At 40.7% G+C, this 16,911-nt stretch overlaps 1 protein-coding gene across 10 annotated transcripts in view; it reads left to right on the plus strand.

Annotated features, from left to right (window-relative positions):
• The window catches only part of FNDC3B (fibronectin type III domain containing 3B), a 357,265-nt gene that overhangs the window by 276,926 nt on the left and 63,428 nt on the right, over window positions 1–16,911 (plus strand). For all 10 annotated transcript variants that reach the window (XM_070583136.1, XM_070583131.1, XM_008512875.2 and 7 more), the window contains 4 exons: window positions 18–190; window positions 2,559–2,672; window positions 3,009–3,158; window positions 7,739–8,019. In XM_070583136.1, the coding sequence (XP_070439237.1) occupies window positions 18–190; window positions 2,559–2,672; window positions 3,009–3,158; window positions 7,739–8,019 (718 nt within the window). The remainder of the gene's footprint in view (window positions 1–17; window positions 191–2,558; window positions 2,673–3,008; window positions 3,159–7,738; window positions 8,020–16,911) is intronic.

Raw genomic sequence — 16,911 nt, forward strand, 5'->3', positions numbered from 1 at the left:
ACATTCTCCATTCCCAGATGTTCCTGCCTCTGAAAGTGGCTGCGAGGTCTCGGAGTACAGTGTGGAGATGACAGAGCCCGAGGATGTAGCTTCAGAGGTGTACCATGGGCCAGAGCTTGAGTGCACCGTTGGCAACTTGCTTCCCGGAACCGTGTACCGTTTCAGGGTGAGGGCGCTGAATGACGGAGGGGTGAGTATAAGGTTACACACCATAACCAAGATAGAAGGTTCTAGCACTACCCTTTCTACCCTGCTGAAATTCCTCTGCAGTGTATGTCCAACCTTGACAACCATTGCAGAAGTGTATGTAGAATCTTCTTTCTGAATTGCTATATTGTGATTTCATGTAGACCCACCACTGGAAATTTTGTTTCTTTTGTCCTCATATCATTAACACAGAGTTCAAGTTTAATAAGAACATCATCTTTTAGATGCTTTTGGTAATTTTTAAAATAATTTGCAATTATCTCATTGACCATATTAATCAGTCATGGGAAACTAGGGCACACTGTATCCCTTTACCATATTGTCTAAATTACCCCGCAGTGTCTTAGGTCAGTGTTTTTTGTTTTTCTTTTTTGAGGAAGATTAGCCCTGAGCTAACATCCATGCCCATTTTCCTCTACTTTATATGTGGGATGCCTGCCACAGCATGGCTTGACAAGTGGTGCGTAAGTCTACCCCTGGGATCCAAACCAGTGGACCCCAGGCTGCCAAATTGGCTCTTCCAAACTTAGCACTATGCTACTGGGCTGCTCCCCCCGCCTTAGGTCAGATTTTAAAACTAGACTGGGGTAGAGGCCAGGACGGCCAGCTTGCTTGTTTTTGTTTTGTTTTGTTTTGTTTCAAGTGAAGACTCTCTGGCCCTCCCATCCACTGCTCCATTTGGAGTTGTCAAGATGGGCTATTTGAGCTTAAAATATCTGCGTCTGTATTCTATCCACAAAGATGTTTTGTTTTTTTGGTTTTTGGGGGTTTTTTTTGAAATTGCAGAGTGGTGTGAATTTTGGGCAGATTGATGATGAGAACTAGGTGATTCAGAAACTGTAGGGCTGAAACATGAAAGAAGGCAGAGGGGTGTGGGTAAAGCAGACCGCTGCCAGAGCCCCCAAAGTGCCGTGAGGTGTATAGACGCGTTCCATGCAAATAAATAGATGCAAGTAATTGATGAAGTTTTAAAAATAAGAAAGCTCAACTGACAGTGACAGAGAATTGACCGTAACTTTTTCTAGTTCTTGGTAGTCTTCTTCAAGATTTCAGAAGTGAAATGTGTTTGCGTTTAATCCATTCCGTGTTAGCCACAACTGACTGTGAAAACATTTGGTCTGAAGTAGGGTCTCGGACCTTTAACAGGAACTGGATTTCTTCTAATTCTCCATTAGGAAAGAATTTCAGACACAGCACAGATATTTAAATTAAAAAAAAATGCAAAACTAAACATAAAAATGTAACGATGAGAAGATAAGAAAGCCTGTGCACCCAGACTTATATAAGTAGAAAGAGCTTGGATGGTGCTGATCACAGAAGCTGCAGAAACTTTATTTTGCTGCTGTTTTTGCCCTTTTCCTCATTGACCTCTTTGGATTTCTGCCATAACAGAGATAAACATGCAACTGGACTGATTTGACTTTCTCTCCCCTTTCACTAATTTGTCGTATAAACAAATTATCTTCAGCCTGGTTTATTCCTGTTGTATTGGAAGTTAACTGTGTATTTGACTTGTAGCCTCCATTTCAGAGAGCTGCTCCCTCCCACCGCCCGCCAGTATATGTACAAATTGTGTTGGAAAATGTTGAGAGTTGTTTGGTTATGTTTTTTTTAATCTTCTTTCCCATTTTGAAAAACATAGTTACATACTTCATTAGCCTGGAAATTATTTTTATTTTACTCTTTGTGGTATCACATATTCCACTATTGAAATGGGTAGTTATGGCTCTCATGAATGTTTTAAATTTCAGTGGAGGTTGGCTCTGAGCAGTGTGGTCACTGATGGTGACATAAAGAAAAGAGACGTGCAGTGTAAACCTTCTAATAGAAGGGATGGCGGGGCCACGCTGAGAAAATGTTCACAGGAGCATTAAACTTTCAAAATGGAAAATACTGGTAACCAGAAGAAATTACTCAGAATTTGATAACCAATAATTCCAAGAGATTTTATGCCTTAAAAATCAACCTGCAGTGTGTATCTGAGTTAGTTTTCTTTGATGTCCTCTGAGAGGTGTTAAAGCACAATGCCATGGTGTGTCAAAAATGAGCATATTTTTGTTTCTGATGTCACAGGGAAGGAAAAATGTTTGGTAAACCAACTTTCTAATCCTTTTGAATGAAAAGAATATAGACATGTAATAGACATTTACCACTCAGGGAATGTATGTAGGAAAAAACCTTACACACATTCACCTGAAAGTGAAACCCATTTGGTAATACTTCTTAATTAGTTGCATTGGTGATGGTGTTAGCCTGGCCCTCATTTGGTTATATACACACACGCACAAACACATACACGTGTGTGTGCACACATACATACATACGAGCCTGTGTGTGTTCTTCTCTTTCAGTATGGTCCCTATTCTGATGTCTCAGAAATCACCACTGCTGCAGGGCCTCCTGGACAGTGCAAAGCACCTTGTATTTCTTTTACGCCTGATGGATGTGTCCTCGTGAGTTGGGAGGTAAGTCAGGCCCAGGTTCTGCATCAGTTTCTGTTTCTTCTACTTTATCTGCCTCCAAATGCAAGTTAGGAGGAACCTGCAAAGCCAGAATTCACGTGGAGGTGATGTTTACACAGTGATCTCCTTTGGCACTGGCTCACGTCATTTAGAGTTGTGGAAATTTTGCTACTGGGCAGAATTGAAAGGAAGTTGAGCATCTCTTTCGTTCCTTTCTTTTGTATGTATTCAAAATATCCTGGGGCATGTTGCTCTTTCCCAGTTTAGTTAATTGAATGCAAATGTCATAGGGTTTCCTTCATAGTGAAATTATTAACTTCGTGGATTGATGCTTTCCAGAGTCCGGAAAGCGCTGGTGCCGACATCTCCGAGTACAGGTTGGAATGGGGAGAAGACGAAGAGTCTTTAGAACTTGTTTATCACGGGGCAGATACCGGCTTCGAAATGAGGGATCTGCTGCCTGCTGCGCAATATTGCTGTCGACTCCAGGTGGGCTGACTTTCTGCAGATGTGCCCCACAGACACTGGTACCCAAGAAAAGCCTCGTGAGGAGACTTACTCAAAGGCTTGTGATGGAGGCTATCAGGAGGGATGATAGGGAAGAGAGGGTCCTTTTAAATAAAAGTAAATTTAATTGTTTTGGTATTTTACCTCTAATTTTCGCTTCTCAAGGAGATCCTAAAACATGAAAATAAAACCAGATTCTTCTCCACTCTACTTCTCAGCACCCTTGCGTCCTGCTTGTTTGTCAGTTCACTGAGTAAATGACCGAGGCAAAGGCAGCACAGCTCCTTAGGGAAGACGCCTTCTGTCTGAATTCCCTGGAGATGCACATTCCAGCAGGAAAGCCACTTAAAACTTGCGAAGACAGAAAATTCACATGCCAGCTGTTAAATGGAGCCAAAAACAAATATTAGAGAATGTAGGACCCACCTCCCACTTGCCAGTGACCATGAACAAGGCTGGTTATCTCTAAGCTTCCACTTGAGAATCCAAATAGACTAACGTCAAGAACAGTCGGCTCATAGCCTGAGCCCCATGAGTGACAATAGTCATGGACTTACTTTTATTTTATTAACTTAAATGATTTATTCTTTGTCCCTTTGTAAAAGCCTGTTGTTCGAGAAATCAGGGTTTTTTTGGTGCCTTTCTTTCCATTTGTCCAGTAACCTTTCCGGAGCACTACTTTGTGCCAGAATCAAAAGATGATCAGGATGATCAACAGGAGAGAGAAAAAGATTAATCAGATGTGGTTCTTGACCTTGAAGAGGTCTGTCTTCACACACATTTAGTTTTAAATAGGTGAAGAAGTAAAGATGGCAGATGTAGGTTTCCACCTGGTTTAAGTCACGGATCAGATTGATTATTACAAGTCTATCGACACTCAGTATCTCTGACCTCTTTGGAGAAAATATTCCCGACGTAAGTTAATTTTCCAGATCACCTGAAGCTTTTCTATTAAGTTCTGAAGGCTGCTTCATCATAAACATTTCTGCTTAAACTCTTGTGTTATCCGCCTTTGCTCTCAGTGGAGCTCCTGGGCCATAGTTAACCCTTTGTCAGTGAGTCAGGGTCATAGCACGTCATCCGATCTTTGTAATAGCGATGCTGAGTCATTGGGAAAGGGTTAAAGTATGTGCCACACTCCTGTTTTTGGAACAAGGCAGGATGTAAATAAACAACATCTGCCACCACAGGATAGAACTTCACTGTGCTTTTCGAGTTTTGATCTCTCTTTAAAACATTCTACTTCCTTTTTTTCCTTTCAGGGTATATGTTGTCTTTAGCACTCACTTCCCAAAACTGCATTTTAAGAGAGACATTGGCAAGAATAGAGCCTGCGTAATAATCTTGCCTCTCGGCTTTGGTAGTCAGAAGTAGAAAATATTTTCAAATGTCTATACTTGTTTGTCATAAAATGAGTCAGACCCTGTGAAGCGAATAGTGCTCTAAGGCCACCATTGCTATGCTAGGAAAGTATTGCCAGGAAAAGGGTCTCCTCAACCTGTAGTGATGTCTTGGTATCTATGGGCCACATATAAATTATTTTCGTTTGACATTACTACCAAGTCAGGTTAAACCCGAATATTCTTTTGAATATTTGGCACCTTAAAAATTAAATCGCTGTAATTCCTATATTGTATTTTATAAAAATTAGGTGAAACATTTCTTGTTTTACTCAGGAATTTTTGAATTTTTATATTCTTTCTTAGGAATATTTTAATTAACAAGCACCAAAGTACTTCTCTTCACATGAGGCATATTGTATGTTGTAGGCATACGCTTAAGATTCTTCGGAATGGGTTCCTTTGAAAACTGGTAACAATAAGTGGTATAAATCCAGGAAACATTTTCCATAGAGTGACGCTAGTAAAAGAAAATGGGATCCTGGATAGGATCCTGGAATAGAAAAAGAACATTATTAGAGAAATTTATAAGAGTTGAATCAGGTTTGTATGTAGTTAATGCTGTTGTACCAATGTTAATATCCTGGTGTTGATCATTGTCCCATAGTTACAGAAGGTGTTAATATTGGGGAAAGCAGGGGGAGAGATATATGGAAATTTTTCTGCACTATTTTTGCAACTTTCCTGTAAATCTAAAATTAGTTCAAAATGAATTCTTTTTTTTAAGTAGGAAAAATTATTTTGTTCTTGGTTTTCCCAGTGGAAAGGAGAGAAGTGAAGCAGCGACTGTTGGCCTGACACTGCCAGGATTTTACGTTAACTAATTTAATCTTTACAATAATCCTATGAACTAGGCGTTACTCTCCCCATTTTACATCTGAGGAAACAGACTGAGAGATGTTAATTTGCCTAAGAGCACACAGTTAGTGAAGAATGGAATCAAAATTTGAACTAAGCTCCAGTGCCATGCTCTTTTCCTTCTGTTACGTGGTGATATAAAGTCTTAATTATGTGAGCACTGGGCTTCACGATATCTTGTTTTTCTGCCCTTTCATAAAAATCTCTAAATATATACTCTTACAATAAATTGTGACAAAATTTTACCGAAAAGAGTTGAAATAGTGTCATGAAATAGGAATAGATATGATAAAATAGTACAATAGAGTTTTAAAAGTGATTTGATAATGAATGCTCTGAGCTTGCTTCTTTGAAATTAAGAGTAATACACACGCCTTGTAAGTTTTGTTTTGAGCCTTTGATTTAAGCGCTCAGACTCCTTTCCTTTAGTTTGTAGTTTGTCTTCATAAGCTCTCCTAGGAAGTAAATAAGAACTTGGTTTTAGAGTCCATTCATTTTTGTAAGGAGGCAGCCAAATGTTTTCTCTTTATAAGGAAAAACAATATTTTTAGTAACATTTATTGAGCACATCCTCTGTGTCAGCTACTCTTCTAGTTGCTGAGGATAGAACAGTGAGTGAACCCACAGACAGCCTTGCCCTCGTGGAACTTACCTTCTAATCAGGGGAGTAATTATGTGAAATACATGCTATCCTGATGGTAAATGAAAATGATGAAAAAGCAAAGAAAAGAAATAGGAAATGAAGAGGATCGTGGGGTGGGGTGAGTGCAAGTTTAAATTCCGTGTGCTGAGAGGGCTCGCTGAGAAGGCAGCACTTGAGAGAAGGCCTGAAGGAGTGAGGGAGTGAACGGTGCAGATGTCTGGGGAAAAAGCTTTCTGGCCAGAGGGACAGCAAGTTGCAAAGGCCCCCAGGTGGAGGAAACGTGCTGTCCCTGTGGAACAGTAGGGAAGCCAGTATGGCTGGAGCAGAGTAAGTGAGGGAAGAGCAGTAGGTGACAAGGTCAGAGTAGTAATGGGTTTTTTGGGAGGGTGGTGATGGTGAGCAGATCAGATAGGGTCTTGTAGGCTGTTGTGAGGACTTTGAAGTATATTCTAAATATGGTGGGAGGCCATTGAAGGGATTTGAGCAGTATCACTCTGCTGGCTGTGAATATAGAGTATGCGGCAAGAGCTGACACAGATACCAGTTAGAAGGTCATTACAGTAACCAGATGAGAGAGTGTAGTTGGACTAGGATGGTGGTACAGGATGTGCTGATGGCTTGGATAGGCGTACGAGAGGAAGAAAGATGTCCAGCAGTAACTCAGAGATATGACTTGAACAACCTGAAAGATAGGGAAAACTACAGGGGTGCCGTGGAGCTTTTTGGTGAGAAGTGACGGGGTGGAGATGAGGAGCTTTGTGGACACAAGTTTGAGATGCCTATTTGACATTCAAGTGGAGATATTCCAAAGGCAGTTGGATACGCTAGGCTGGGGTTCAAGGCAGAGGTCTGAGCTACACAAATAAATGTGGGAGTAGGGTATAAACTGCATTGACCCCCTGAGACAAGATGAGATCTCCAAGAATTTGAGTAGAGACTGAAAAGAAGAGGTGTCCAGGGCCTGAGCCCTGGTGCCCTCCGGGGCTGAGGATCGGGTGATGAGTAGCAACCAGCGAAGGTGGTTGAGAAGCAGCAGCAGCTAAGTGGAAACAGGAGTACAGGTCCTGGAGCGCAAGGAGATAAGCATTTGAAAGAATGATCAGGTGTCAGCTCTGGTGCTCAGGTAAAGTCATATGAGGGCTGAGCGGTGACTTCAGATAGGAGTTTAGCATTCACACGGAAAAGAGTGGATAATTTTCTAAAATTCCTATAGCTCTTCCAGGGCAGCACTTGAGTTAAAAGTCAGCTTACTGAATTCTGGTCCCAGCTTGCCTCTGAATCTGGGGCCTGAGTTATTTCACCTGACCTTGAGTTCTCCTTTGTGAAAGTCAGATAAGAATACTTGCCGTTTAATAGCTACCTTAGTTACTGTGAAGGTCGCATAAGACTGAAGTGGGCTGTGCAAATATAAAGTGTTATTTTAAAATGATTTTTCCTAAGAGGTGATGGTGGTGATGTTATCTTTTGCTTTATTAGCAGAAAAGAGGTGATTGGCATTTTTTGGAAAGTCATCATTAGCTTGAACAGTTTCTAAGATTTATTTCTACCTACATTTCTGGAAGTAAACCTTATATTTAAATTTGTTTAACAGCACCTAATATGGATGCATTAGGAAATGCTAATAGAGTAATGTGGACTTTATCTTGCTGTTCTTTTTTTAGGCTGTCAATCAAGCTGGAGCAGGACCGTACAGTGAGCTTGTCCTTTGCCAGACACCAGCATCTGCCCCTGACCCTGTCTCCACTCTCTGTGTGCTGGAGGAGGAGACCCTCAATGCCTACCCCGATTCACCTTCTTTGTGCCTTGTACTGAACTGGGAGGAGCCGTGCAATAATGGATCTGAAATCCTTGCTTACAATATTGATCTTGGAGACACTAGCATCACTGTGGGCAATACCACCTCCCACATTATGAAAGATCTGCTTCCGGAAACCACCTACCGGTGAGTGCAAGGGCATAGAGGTGAAGCTGCATCCACACGGCAGCACCTGGCCTGCGGACCTTGCAGGTTCTAAAGGCCAAATGGGTGAATTCTAGCCATTCTTAATGTATTTAAGAGTACTAAATGCAAAATATAGTTTTAAAGCTATATTTGTAATATATATTGTATGTATATACTGTATGTATACAATATATATGCATAGTACATATTGTATATATATGTATATTGTGATGCTTTATACTTCATGAATTGGTTACAAATTTAGACACTTTCTAACCTCTGGGGGGGAATATCACCTACCACTCACTTTAATTCAGTTCTTCCCTCTTGGTCTCTTGGTAACCACTTTCCTTTGTATTTTTACTGCCACTCGTATCACTCTGCAGACACCCTCTGTCCTCACCATGTACTTGCCCATTCCTGACACAGGGCTCCACCATTCTTCTGATGCCCTCAAAGCAGACGTAATGTTACATAGCAATGGTGAGGTAGCTTTTACTTAGGATTTCACAAGGCGCCAAAGAAGTTAGACCACCCACCGTGGAGCCAAAGTTGATTAACGTCTACATGCTCTGTCCCCCCTCCCCCCGCCCCGAGCTACGACCTGGGAGCCAGCCACCTCACCTTCCTCTGAGACACATTTTCTCCATCATGGCCTCTTAACATTTCAGATCACTTAGCTCTGTCTCCAAGTTGTCATAACTCACTCAAGACAGTTTTCCGATTAGCAAGACCAGGTCCTTAGAGGAATGGAGGACCCATCTGTGGTTATGCAGGTGTGCCCTGTCAGGACATCTCCCTTGGTCAGACTGAGAGGTGTTTCTCAAGGAGGTGAAGTAGTGCACAGATTTTCGGATTCAGGGCCTCAGCGGTGTCTAGGCAAGTTACTTAACCTCTCCGTGTCTCAGCTGCTTCTTCCGTGAAATGAGAACAGGATTACTTACCTCAGAAGAATGTTGCAAGGAGTAAGTAAATGAATAGTAAATGCTTATATAGAGCCCAGCAGTACATAGCAAGTGCACAATTAACATGCATTGTTATTTTCATCGTTATCAAGATCATCATCCAACAAACCTAGTTCTTCTCAGAGTGGGGCAGGAAGAGTGAAGAGCAGGCAGATAAATTTCCTGCTAAAAAAGAGTGTATCATTTTCACTTATTTTTTCCTGCAGTATTTTCTAGTTCTGTAGTCTGGTAGACTGTGTGGTTTTTCCATAGAAGCTGAAGAAAGAAATCAGCTCATCAGCTGTAAGATACAAAAGTTCGGTCCCGCATATCATTTCACCTCTACTGTTTCTCTCTCTTCCTATATCTTTTGTGAATAATTCATATAAGTACATTTGTTTTCCTTTTTAGAACAATGACAATTTTTTGTTTACTCTTTCATTCTTATAAGAAGTCTCTTCTGGACACAGTCCTGTGCACTGTGGATCCACAAAACAGTGATAAACGCTGTCCTTGCCCTCAGAGCACTCACAGAATCAGGGGACACTTAAATAGCAACCTGGCATAGTCGAGGATTGTGGCATCACAGGCTGAAAATAACACTGTTCACAGACTCCTGGAGGCATTTCAGAGAGGAAGAACCCAGAGTTCAGAACGGTCAGGGTGGTTCGAAGTGGGACTTGAGATAGAAACTGAATGAAGGAGGAAATGACTTACATAGAAGAAGAGGCGGGCCAAGGCCATTGTTTCATTTTTAGCCTTTTAGCCAGTCTCAGAAAACCAGTCTTCACTTGTTTGCCACCAAATACTAAGTGCCTGTGGTGTCCAGAGCACTCTGATCAGGTGCTGAGGAAATTCAGAGATGATTAAAGCCAGACCTCAGGGAATTTCCCCAGTGACAATGTGCTAAGGAAACCTGACCATTCTGCTCTGGGGAAAAATGACCAAGTGAATGTCATCCCCCAGCTGTTTCTAAGAGACCAGATGTTCAGAATATTGCCTGACCTTGATCCCTCAGGCCAGAAAACCTATGAAGGACCCACGCTGGTTCAGGGACTCACTGAAAGGTTCTGTGTGCCCTCTGATCCACGCCCTTGTCTAACCTGGAGTGGACCTCAAATCCTCCCGTCAGTCTCTGAACGTTCAGGGCAGCGATTATAAAAGGACTCTTAGGGCAAGGTGTTAGCCCAAGAATTTCGCTTGTTCCTGACATTGTGCCTTCCTTAAAGGTGGCTTAAATAATTGTAAAACTTGAAGGGTTGTGGAAGGCTGATATTGGAGGAATGTTGACTTTTATTAGTCAACATGCAGTCAAGTGACTTCTAGAAAGAATTCTAGAGCTCAAGAATCTTTAATGATGAAATGCGAGTTACAGTGGAAATTATCAAAAATATCTTCCATATAAGTGGTTGATTTAAAGATGCGTTAAAAAGTACCTCAGAGGATAAATGCGTTATGGAGAAGATGAAATGGTTTAGTGGTGTAGGAGCTGTGCAAGATTGAGCTGAGATATGGATGGTAAAACCTCGAGATTCTATTTAGAAAGTATTTAATGGATGTAGCATAAATAATTAAATTCAGTATTAATATGTAAGGCTAGTATATTGAGCTGAATGTGGAAAGTCACAATGGGAGGATGTCACGTCTTAACCTTACAGGGTAGGTAGGTAGATAGCATTTTAGACAGATTGCATGAAAATTGAATAACTTTAGAAAAGACAGATCTTTGGCCCTAGTCAAACTGTGTTTTCTTGGCCAAAAAAAAAAATTTATTCAAATCTTTTCTGGCCAATCAATAAATAAATTGGACCTTTCATATTTAAGATATTAAGATTAATTTTCATATTTAAGATCATCTTTTGTACAACTTAAGGAGTTTAGTTTCTACATTGCATAATTGGGTACTCTTTAGTAGAACTCTGGTCAACCCACAGTCTTGTTCTTTTATGTTTCACAAAAACACAATTGCAGTAGTTTTGGTGAGATACAAAATGAGTATTTCAAGGAACTAAAGGTGTAATTTTGGTCCAATCAACTTTTACTTCACCGTCTTCTGTTCCATAAATTGGTTAAAATATAAGTGAACAGATCGTGGTGTTCTAGATAAAAATGTGGAATGAAACATTTTAAGCAGGCCATGGGGTTTGAATAAAGGACCTGTTTCTTTTGTTTCAGCAGTTAACACGTTGTTATCCCACTGAGGTTATTTTTTGCTCTGCGTTGCCTGGACAGAATAGTGCACCTCTCTAGCAAACCTATTGATGCAGAAAGGTTTTTCTGGTGCATCCATCACATCTCCATTGGTGTTGCAAAATTACCCGTTGGCTTACTGATACCCTGTATGGAATTTGGTTGGAATTACAATGCTATTTTTAAACACATTACTTTTAAGCATAGAACTGAGTTTGAAATTGAATTTGTGTTTTGGTTTGAAGAGGAAAAAAGAGTATTACCAAAAACAAAGACCTAGCTTTTCTTTGTATGCTTCCAGCCACGTGTAATCTTAGGATTTGTGAGCTGGAGAGACAAGATCGCCTGCTGTCACCCCTTCCCAGGGTCCTGGCTTGAGCATCTCCAGTGATGGAGCAGTGGTTCTAGCTTCTCCTCACCATGCAGTCCGTTCCATTTGTGAATAACTCTATTTTTATAGAGTTTCCCTTATATTTTGTCAAAACCTTCTAAATCTAAAATCAACTCAGTTGATCCTGGGACTTTCTCTCCAGCAGTGGTTCTCAAAATGTGGTTCCTGGACCAGTAACATCAGCATCACCTGGAAACTTGTGAAAATGCAGAGTATCAGGCCCTAGCGCAGACCTGCTGAATCAGACACTCCAGGACGGGCCGACACTGTGCTTTAATTAGCCCTGCGGGAGATTTTGATGCATGTTGAAGTTTGAGAACCTCTGCCCTAGAGCAGTGATTCTTGAATGTTACTGTATATAAGAGTCTCCTGCAGACCTTTTGCACGAAACAGATGTCTGAGCCCCACTCCTGTAGACTGCAGTGCAGAAGCCCCAGAAGGGGCCTAGACATCATCTTATAACGTCCGCTACCTCATACCTAGCCATGCTCGCTTCATTTAGATCTTTCTTCACTCCTTTGGGTTTTCTGTATCCTCCACCATCCTCTTCAGTGAGTGATTTGGGTTTTTTGATGACCTCTCTAATGTGTAGTGCCCAGACCTCCAGGAATGGTCTGGCTGGCTGTCTCAGAGCAGAGTAAGCCTGTCACCTCTCTTTTCTTCTCCATATTGAGCAGTTAGTAAGGTTGCCATAAAACTACTTTTTTTGGCAACCTCATTATGTCTGACTCATACTGAGCTGACAAACAACTAAAACTTGAGGTAGGTTTGTTATGCTCGTTTATGCTTTTTGCTAGGTAAAAACAGGGATGAAAATTTTACTGAGTCCTTCCTATATGTCAAGCACTACATCAGCCTGCCAAGAAGTGAATGATAATCACTTCATCCTAACAAGATGTAGTGAGCTTTATTAGGAGACAAGTTCTGAGTAGTTCAGAAGTAGCACGCTAGAGTCAGACAGCCTTGACTGCAATCCTGGATTGCTCATTTATTGTCTCTCTGACCTTTGACAAGTTAAGATTTCTGTGCCTCAGGTTCCTGGTCTATAAAATGAGGCTAATAACTTTAACTATCTAGTAGCATTGTTGTGTGTTTTAGATAAGATTTCAGGCACCTAGTATGGGACCTGACACATAGTAAGCAAGCATTCAATAAACTTTATCTGTTGCTGATGTTTGTTAGGGAAGAAATGAGCTGGGAAGTGGGTTGTGACCAGATTATAGCTTGATGTGTCTGTGGAAATATGGCCTTGTCCCTTAAGCAATGGGAAACATTTAAGGGTTTTTTTCCTGTCAAGGCAGGGCATGAAAAAAACCCAGTTGAAGTACCTGGAGATGGAATGGGGGCCCTGGTATCTGAGGTGCTGTCAGGAGAAGCAGCATGGTTGAGGGAGGGTTGGCTCTGAGCCAGCTCAGGTTACCCCTCCAGGAAGCCTTTTCTGAATAACTTTGCTCTGAGCACATCTTTTCCCCGAAGGGAGAGATTTTATATTTCTTCAGAAGTTATCTGATAATTATTCTCTCCTTTCATGTGTTTCTCTTCTTAATTAGATGATCAAATAGGCTGGTGGGGGGCTGTTATAAAAGGCCATCTTTACTTCTTAGGCCTCTCCTACCCCAGCCCTTCGTTGGGGATGGGGTCTCTCCTCACTGTCCCCCCACCTCTGCACTGAGACATCCCAGGCACTGAGATGGCTAGTTGTGATTGAGAAGTCACCTTCCCCAATTGAGGAAGGTTTGGTTTTGTCGATGCAAATAATCCGTAACAATCTATAAATCAAAACTGGGGTGTTTATTATGAGCCTGGGGCCTTCCTTCTCCAATAGGAAGGGCACCAAAGAAGTGAGGTGTACAGAGTGGTTATATACTTTCAAAAAGCATGCATCACATATGATTGGAATGTCCCTTTTACAACAGTCACAAGATTGCCTAGCCGGCACAGTGATTGAAACAGCCCTTGATGAAGACAGCAGGAAGCAGGTCTGTGGTCTCAAGCTGGGTGGTCACAGCAGGTCAGTGGTCAGTCCCTAGCTTAGGGAGAGATGCTTATCCTTAAGGAAAAGCCAGTGGGGGGGAAATGACATCTTTCTCTATCTTAAAGGGCATCATTCTTGTCTTTGGGACACAGTAAATACTTAAAGCAGATATACAATGCATACTCAATGGCCACACCAGGCCATTTTCCAAAAGGGCCTTTTGGAAAAACATGGGCAGGACAAATTGGTTTTACACCAAATGGCTTCCTCATATACTCCAGTATAGCCTATTGCTTGCCATTTATTTATCGTTTTCCCCCTTTTGATCTATAATCTTTCAAGAGAAAGCATTGATGATCAAAATATTGTCACTCAGTGCCAGGGTGGTTATTGCCTGCCCTGGGTCCATCATGTCCCTCCATGCTAGGCTTTTATCTTATTTATTTGCCAAGTTGTCTACATTAGGAGGAAATAGTCAGACAAGCATACAGGTATATATATTAACAGAGCAGGCATTTCATAGGTTATATAATTTTTAATTAATTTTAGATTGTTGCACAAACATTGTATGTGTGCTTTTCTCTGACTCCTTATGTTTACATTGTTCACAATTATAGAACAAGTATAGAAACAATGATAATAATTCAACATATTTGAGAATGTTAGTTTAGAGTGAGTTCTTAGGTGCATAGTCCTTATCAGAAAAGGAAATTTGTCCAGGGTTCTAAGATCGATCAACCATCTCAAGTCACTAAGCAACCATTAGTCTAGCTTATATGCCAGTCTTACAACACTGAGTAAAGAAAACAGCAATTAGTTTGAATAATATGACTAGTACAAGAATTGCAAGAAGTGATAGAAGTAGGAATTGCAATCTGGATCAAAAAAGGGAACTGATACTGGAAGGGAACCAACCAAACAAATCAAGACTAGATGTAGGATCACTTAAGACGTTCACCTGTTTTTTCATGTGCTTCAGCAGAGGTGACAAATTGGAAGATTCATCACATATAAAAGCACAGCATTCAGCTTGAGTGATTGTATATGTACCATTGTGGGATGCAGTTAAAATATCTAAAGCCATTCTATTTTGAAGGACAGGCTTTTCCATTAAAGACATTTCAGTATTTAATAAAGCTATTCCTGCTTGACTACCATTAAGGGCTTCTGTAAGTGATATGACATCCCAAAGAAGGAACAAATATAGCTGCTTGGTGGCCATACCAGTGGAACACTGAATGAGCCCGTCTGGCCTTAAAGAGAGGAAGATTGGCAACAGGTGTTAGCTCAGTGTGACTCCTTCCCTGCTTCCAAGGGAAACTCAGGGTGCAGCATTTTAGCCATCCAGGCAGTAGCCAAGGCTAGAGATTTGTTTCATATAACCACTGAAGTTCCATTAGGAGCCACCCAATAAATGCCTAGCTTCCAAGACCAGTCTGTTCCAAATCAATCACTTTCTTTAAGTGTGATAGTATTTTGAAACCTTAAATGGAACACTTATAAAATAGGTATACAGTTTAAGCATAGCAAAGGTTTAAATGAGGGTATATAAGGTTGGGAATACAGGCCTGGTCCAGAGTCTTCAGACAGCTGTCTACAACAGATGCCACCATCTTCTCATCCTGGTATGTTACTTTCCAAGAAGGCTGCAGAGTCTTTTATTTGATGCCTCTCCTGATAAATAAATTCTCCAGGTTATAGTCCTGTGAAAAGAATCAGCCAGCAACCTCTCTTTTTTTTTTTTTTAGTGTCTCAATGAGACCTTGACAATAAGATATTTCCTTTAAGCAAATTTGGTCCATACATTTCTTTGTCTAATTGCATAGGCCGTCCAGCTATTGTCTTGGAAGGACAGCCAACGTTTACCAAAGGGTGTAGATCTAAGATTAGGGAGCACCAGCAGAAGAGCTTTTGGTCATGAGAGAGACTAAATGCTTCTGAAAGCTTTGCCAGTTGAGGTTTGATTGTGCCATTAGTTCTTTCCACCAGTCCTGAGGATCAGGAATGGTAGGTGCAGTGGAAATGCTGCATTATTGGCCAAATGTTACAAATAGATTTAATTATTTGTTTGGTGAAACGAGTTCCTCCATCACTGTGTAACTCAGTAGGAATTCCTCAAACAGGAATTATCCTTTTCAATAAGAATTTACCTAAAGCCGCTGCTGTTTTAAATTTAAAGGCCTCAATCCAATGTGAGATCATACAGATCATTACAAGATATGTTTATATCCTTGAGATGGTGGCTTTTGGACAAAGTCAAATTGCCATACCTTAAAGGGTCCCTTAAGAAGGGGAAAGTGACCTTATGATTCATGAAATAGTTTCCCTAGATTATACTTTCAGCATATAGCACAATGAGTATAGGCTTTATGAGCCACTGTGGGAAAAAGTTTCCAAAAGTATTGTTTTCCCCCTTTTATTGCCACCTTTGTTTCTCTTCTTCCATGGCAATTTTCTTGAGCCTGTAGAAGGAAATCTTTTCCTGGGTGAGCAGAGTTAACAGAAAGTAGCAGGTATTCTTGAGGCTGGACAGCATATCCAGCTTGATAACATCCTTGCTTATCATTTAAGTAAGACCCATCTGTAAACCAATTAAATAATAGAATGCAGCTGTGGTCTTTTCCTCTTCTGATGTTGGAAGCAAGGTAGCAGGGGTAAAATAGTGAGTAATATTTACCTACACAGTATAACCTAAGAAGGTTTATTATCATTTACTTGACAGTGCTTCCCATGCAATTTACATACGAAACAAGCCTAATCCATGTCCCTCCCTTTATAGGAAGAGAGAACAATTTCTTTTGGAAGTCCCAGGGGTGCTCTGAAAATTCTCAAGAAAATCAAAAGAAAGACTTCATTTAGAATATGAGTTATGGGGAGCTTGTCAAAAATATCAGAAGATTTTAAAACACTTGTTCAAACAAGATCAAGAGGTTGCTGATCTTGTCACCATGAAACAAGGGTCGCTGTGAAACAATGCTTAGTTACCCATTTAACCAAAGTGACAGCAGAAAGAGTCAAGGGCAAACAGTCTAAAAAGCTTAATAGAGACCTCAGTCTTTTTGAACATAGGAAATTATTTTAACAAAACATAGATCCCTCTGTCTTTTAGGTAGACTTACTCAAAGATAAAAACCTTTTATAACCACTTTATCAAGAGCAGACTGAGAGATTAAGAAAATTATCCCTTTTAAGAAGGAAAGCCAAATTCTAATTGTTGTACCAGCCTACTTTTTATATTAAGTCATTTACTTAATTAGATTCATTTCAATCTTAGCCAACTTGACCATGTACAAAACTCCTCAAGGTTTTACTTCCATCAACCTTCTGTCACTTTCTTTTTGCATTCAATTCAGAATTTGTCCCAGGAATTTCTCTCACCCCCCCCCCCCCAT

This window comes from Equus przewalskii, chromosome 18 (assembly GCF_037783145.1).
Source record: "Equus przewalskii isolate Varuska chromosome 18, EquPr2, whole genome shotgun sequence".
Lineage (NCBI taxonomy): Eukaryota > Metazoa > Chordata > Mammalia > Perissodactyla > Equidae > Equus > Equus przewalskii.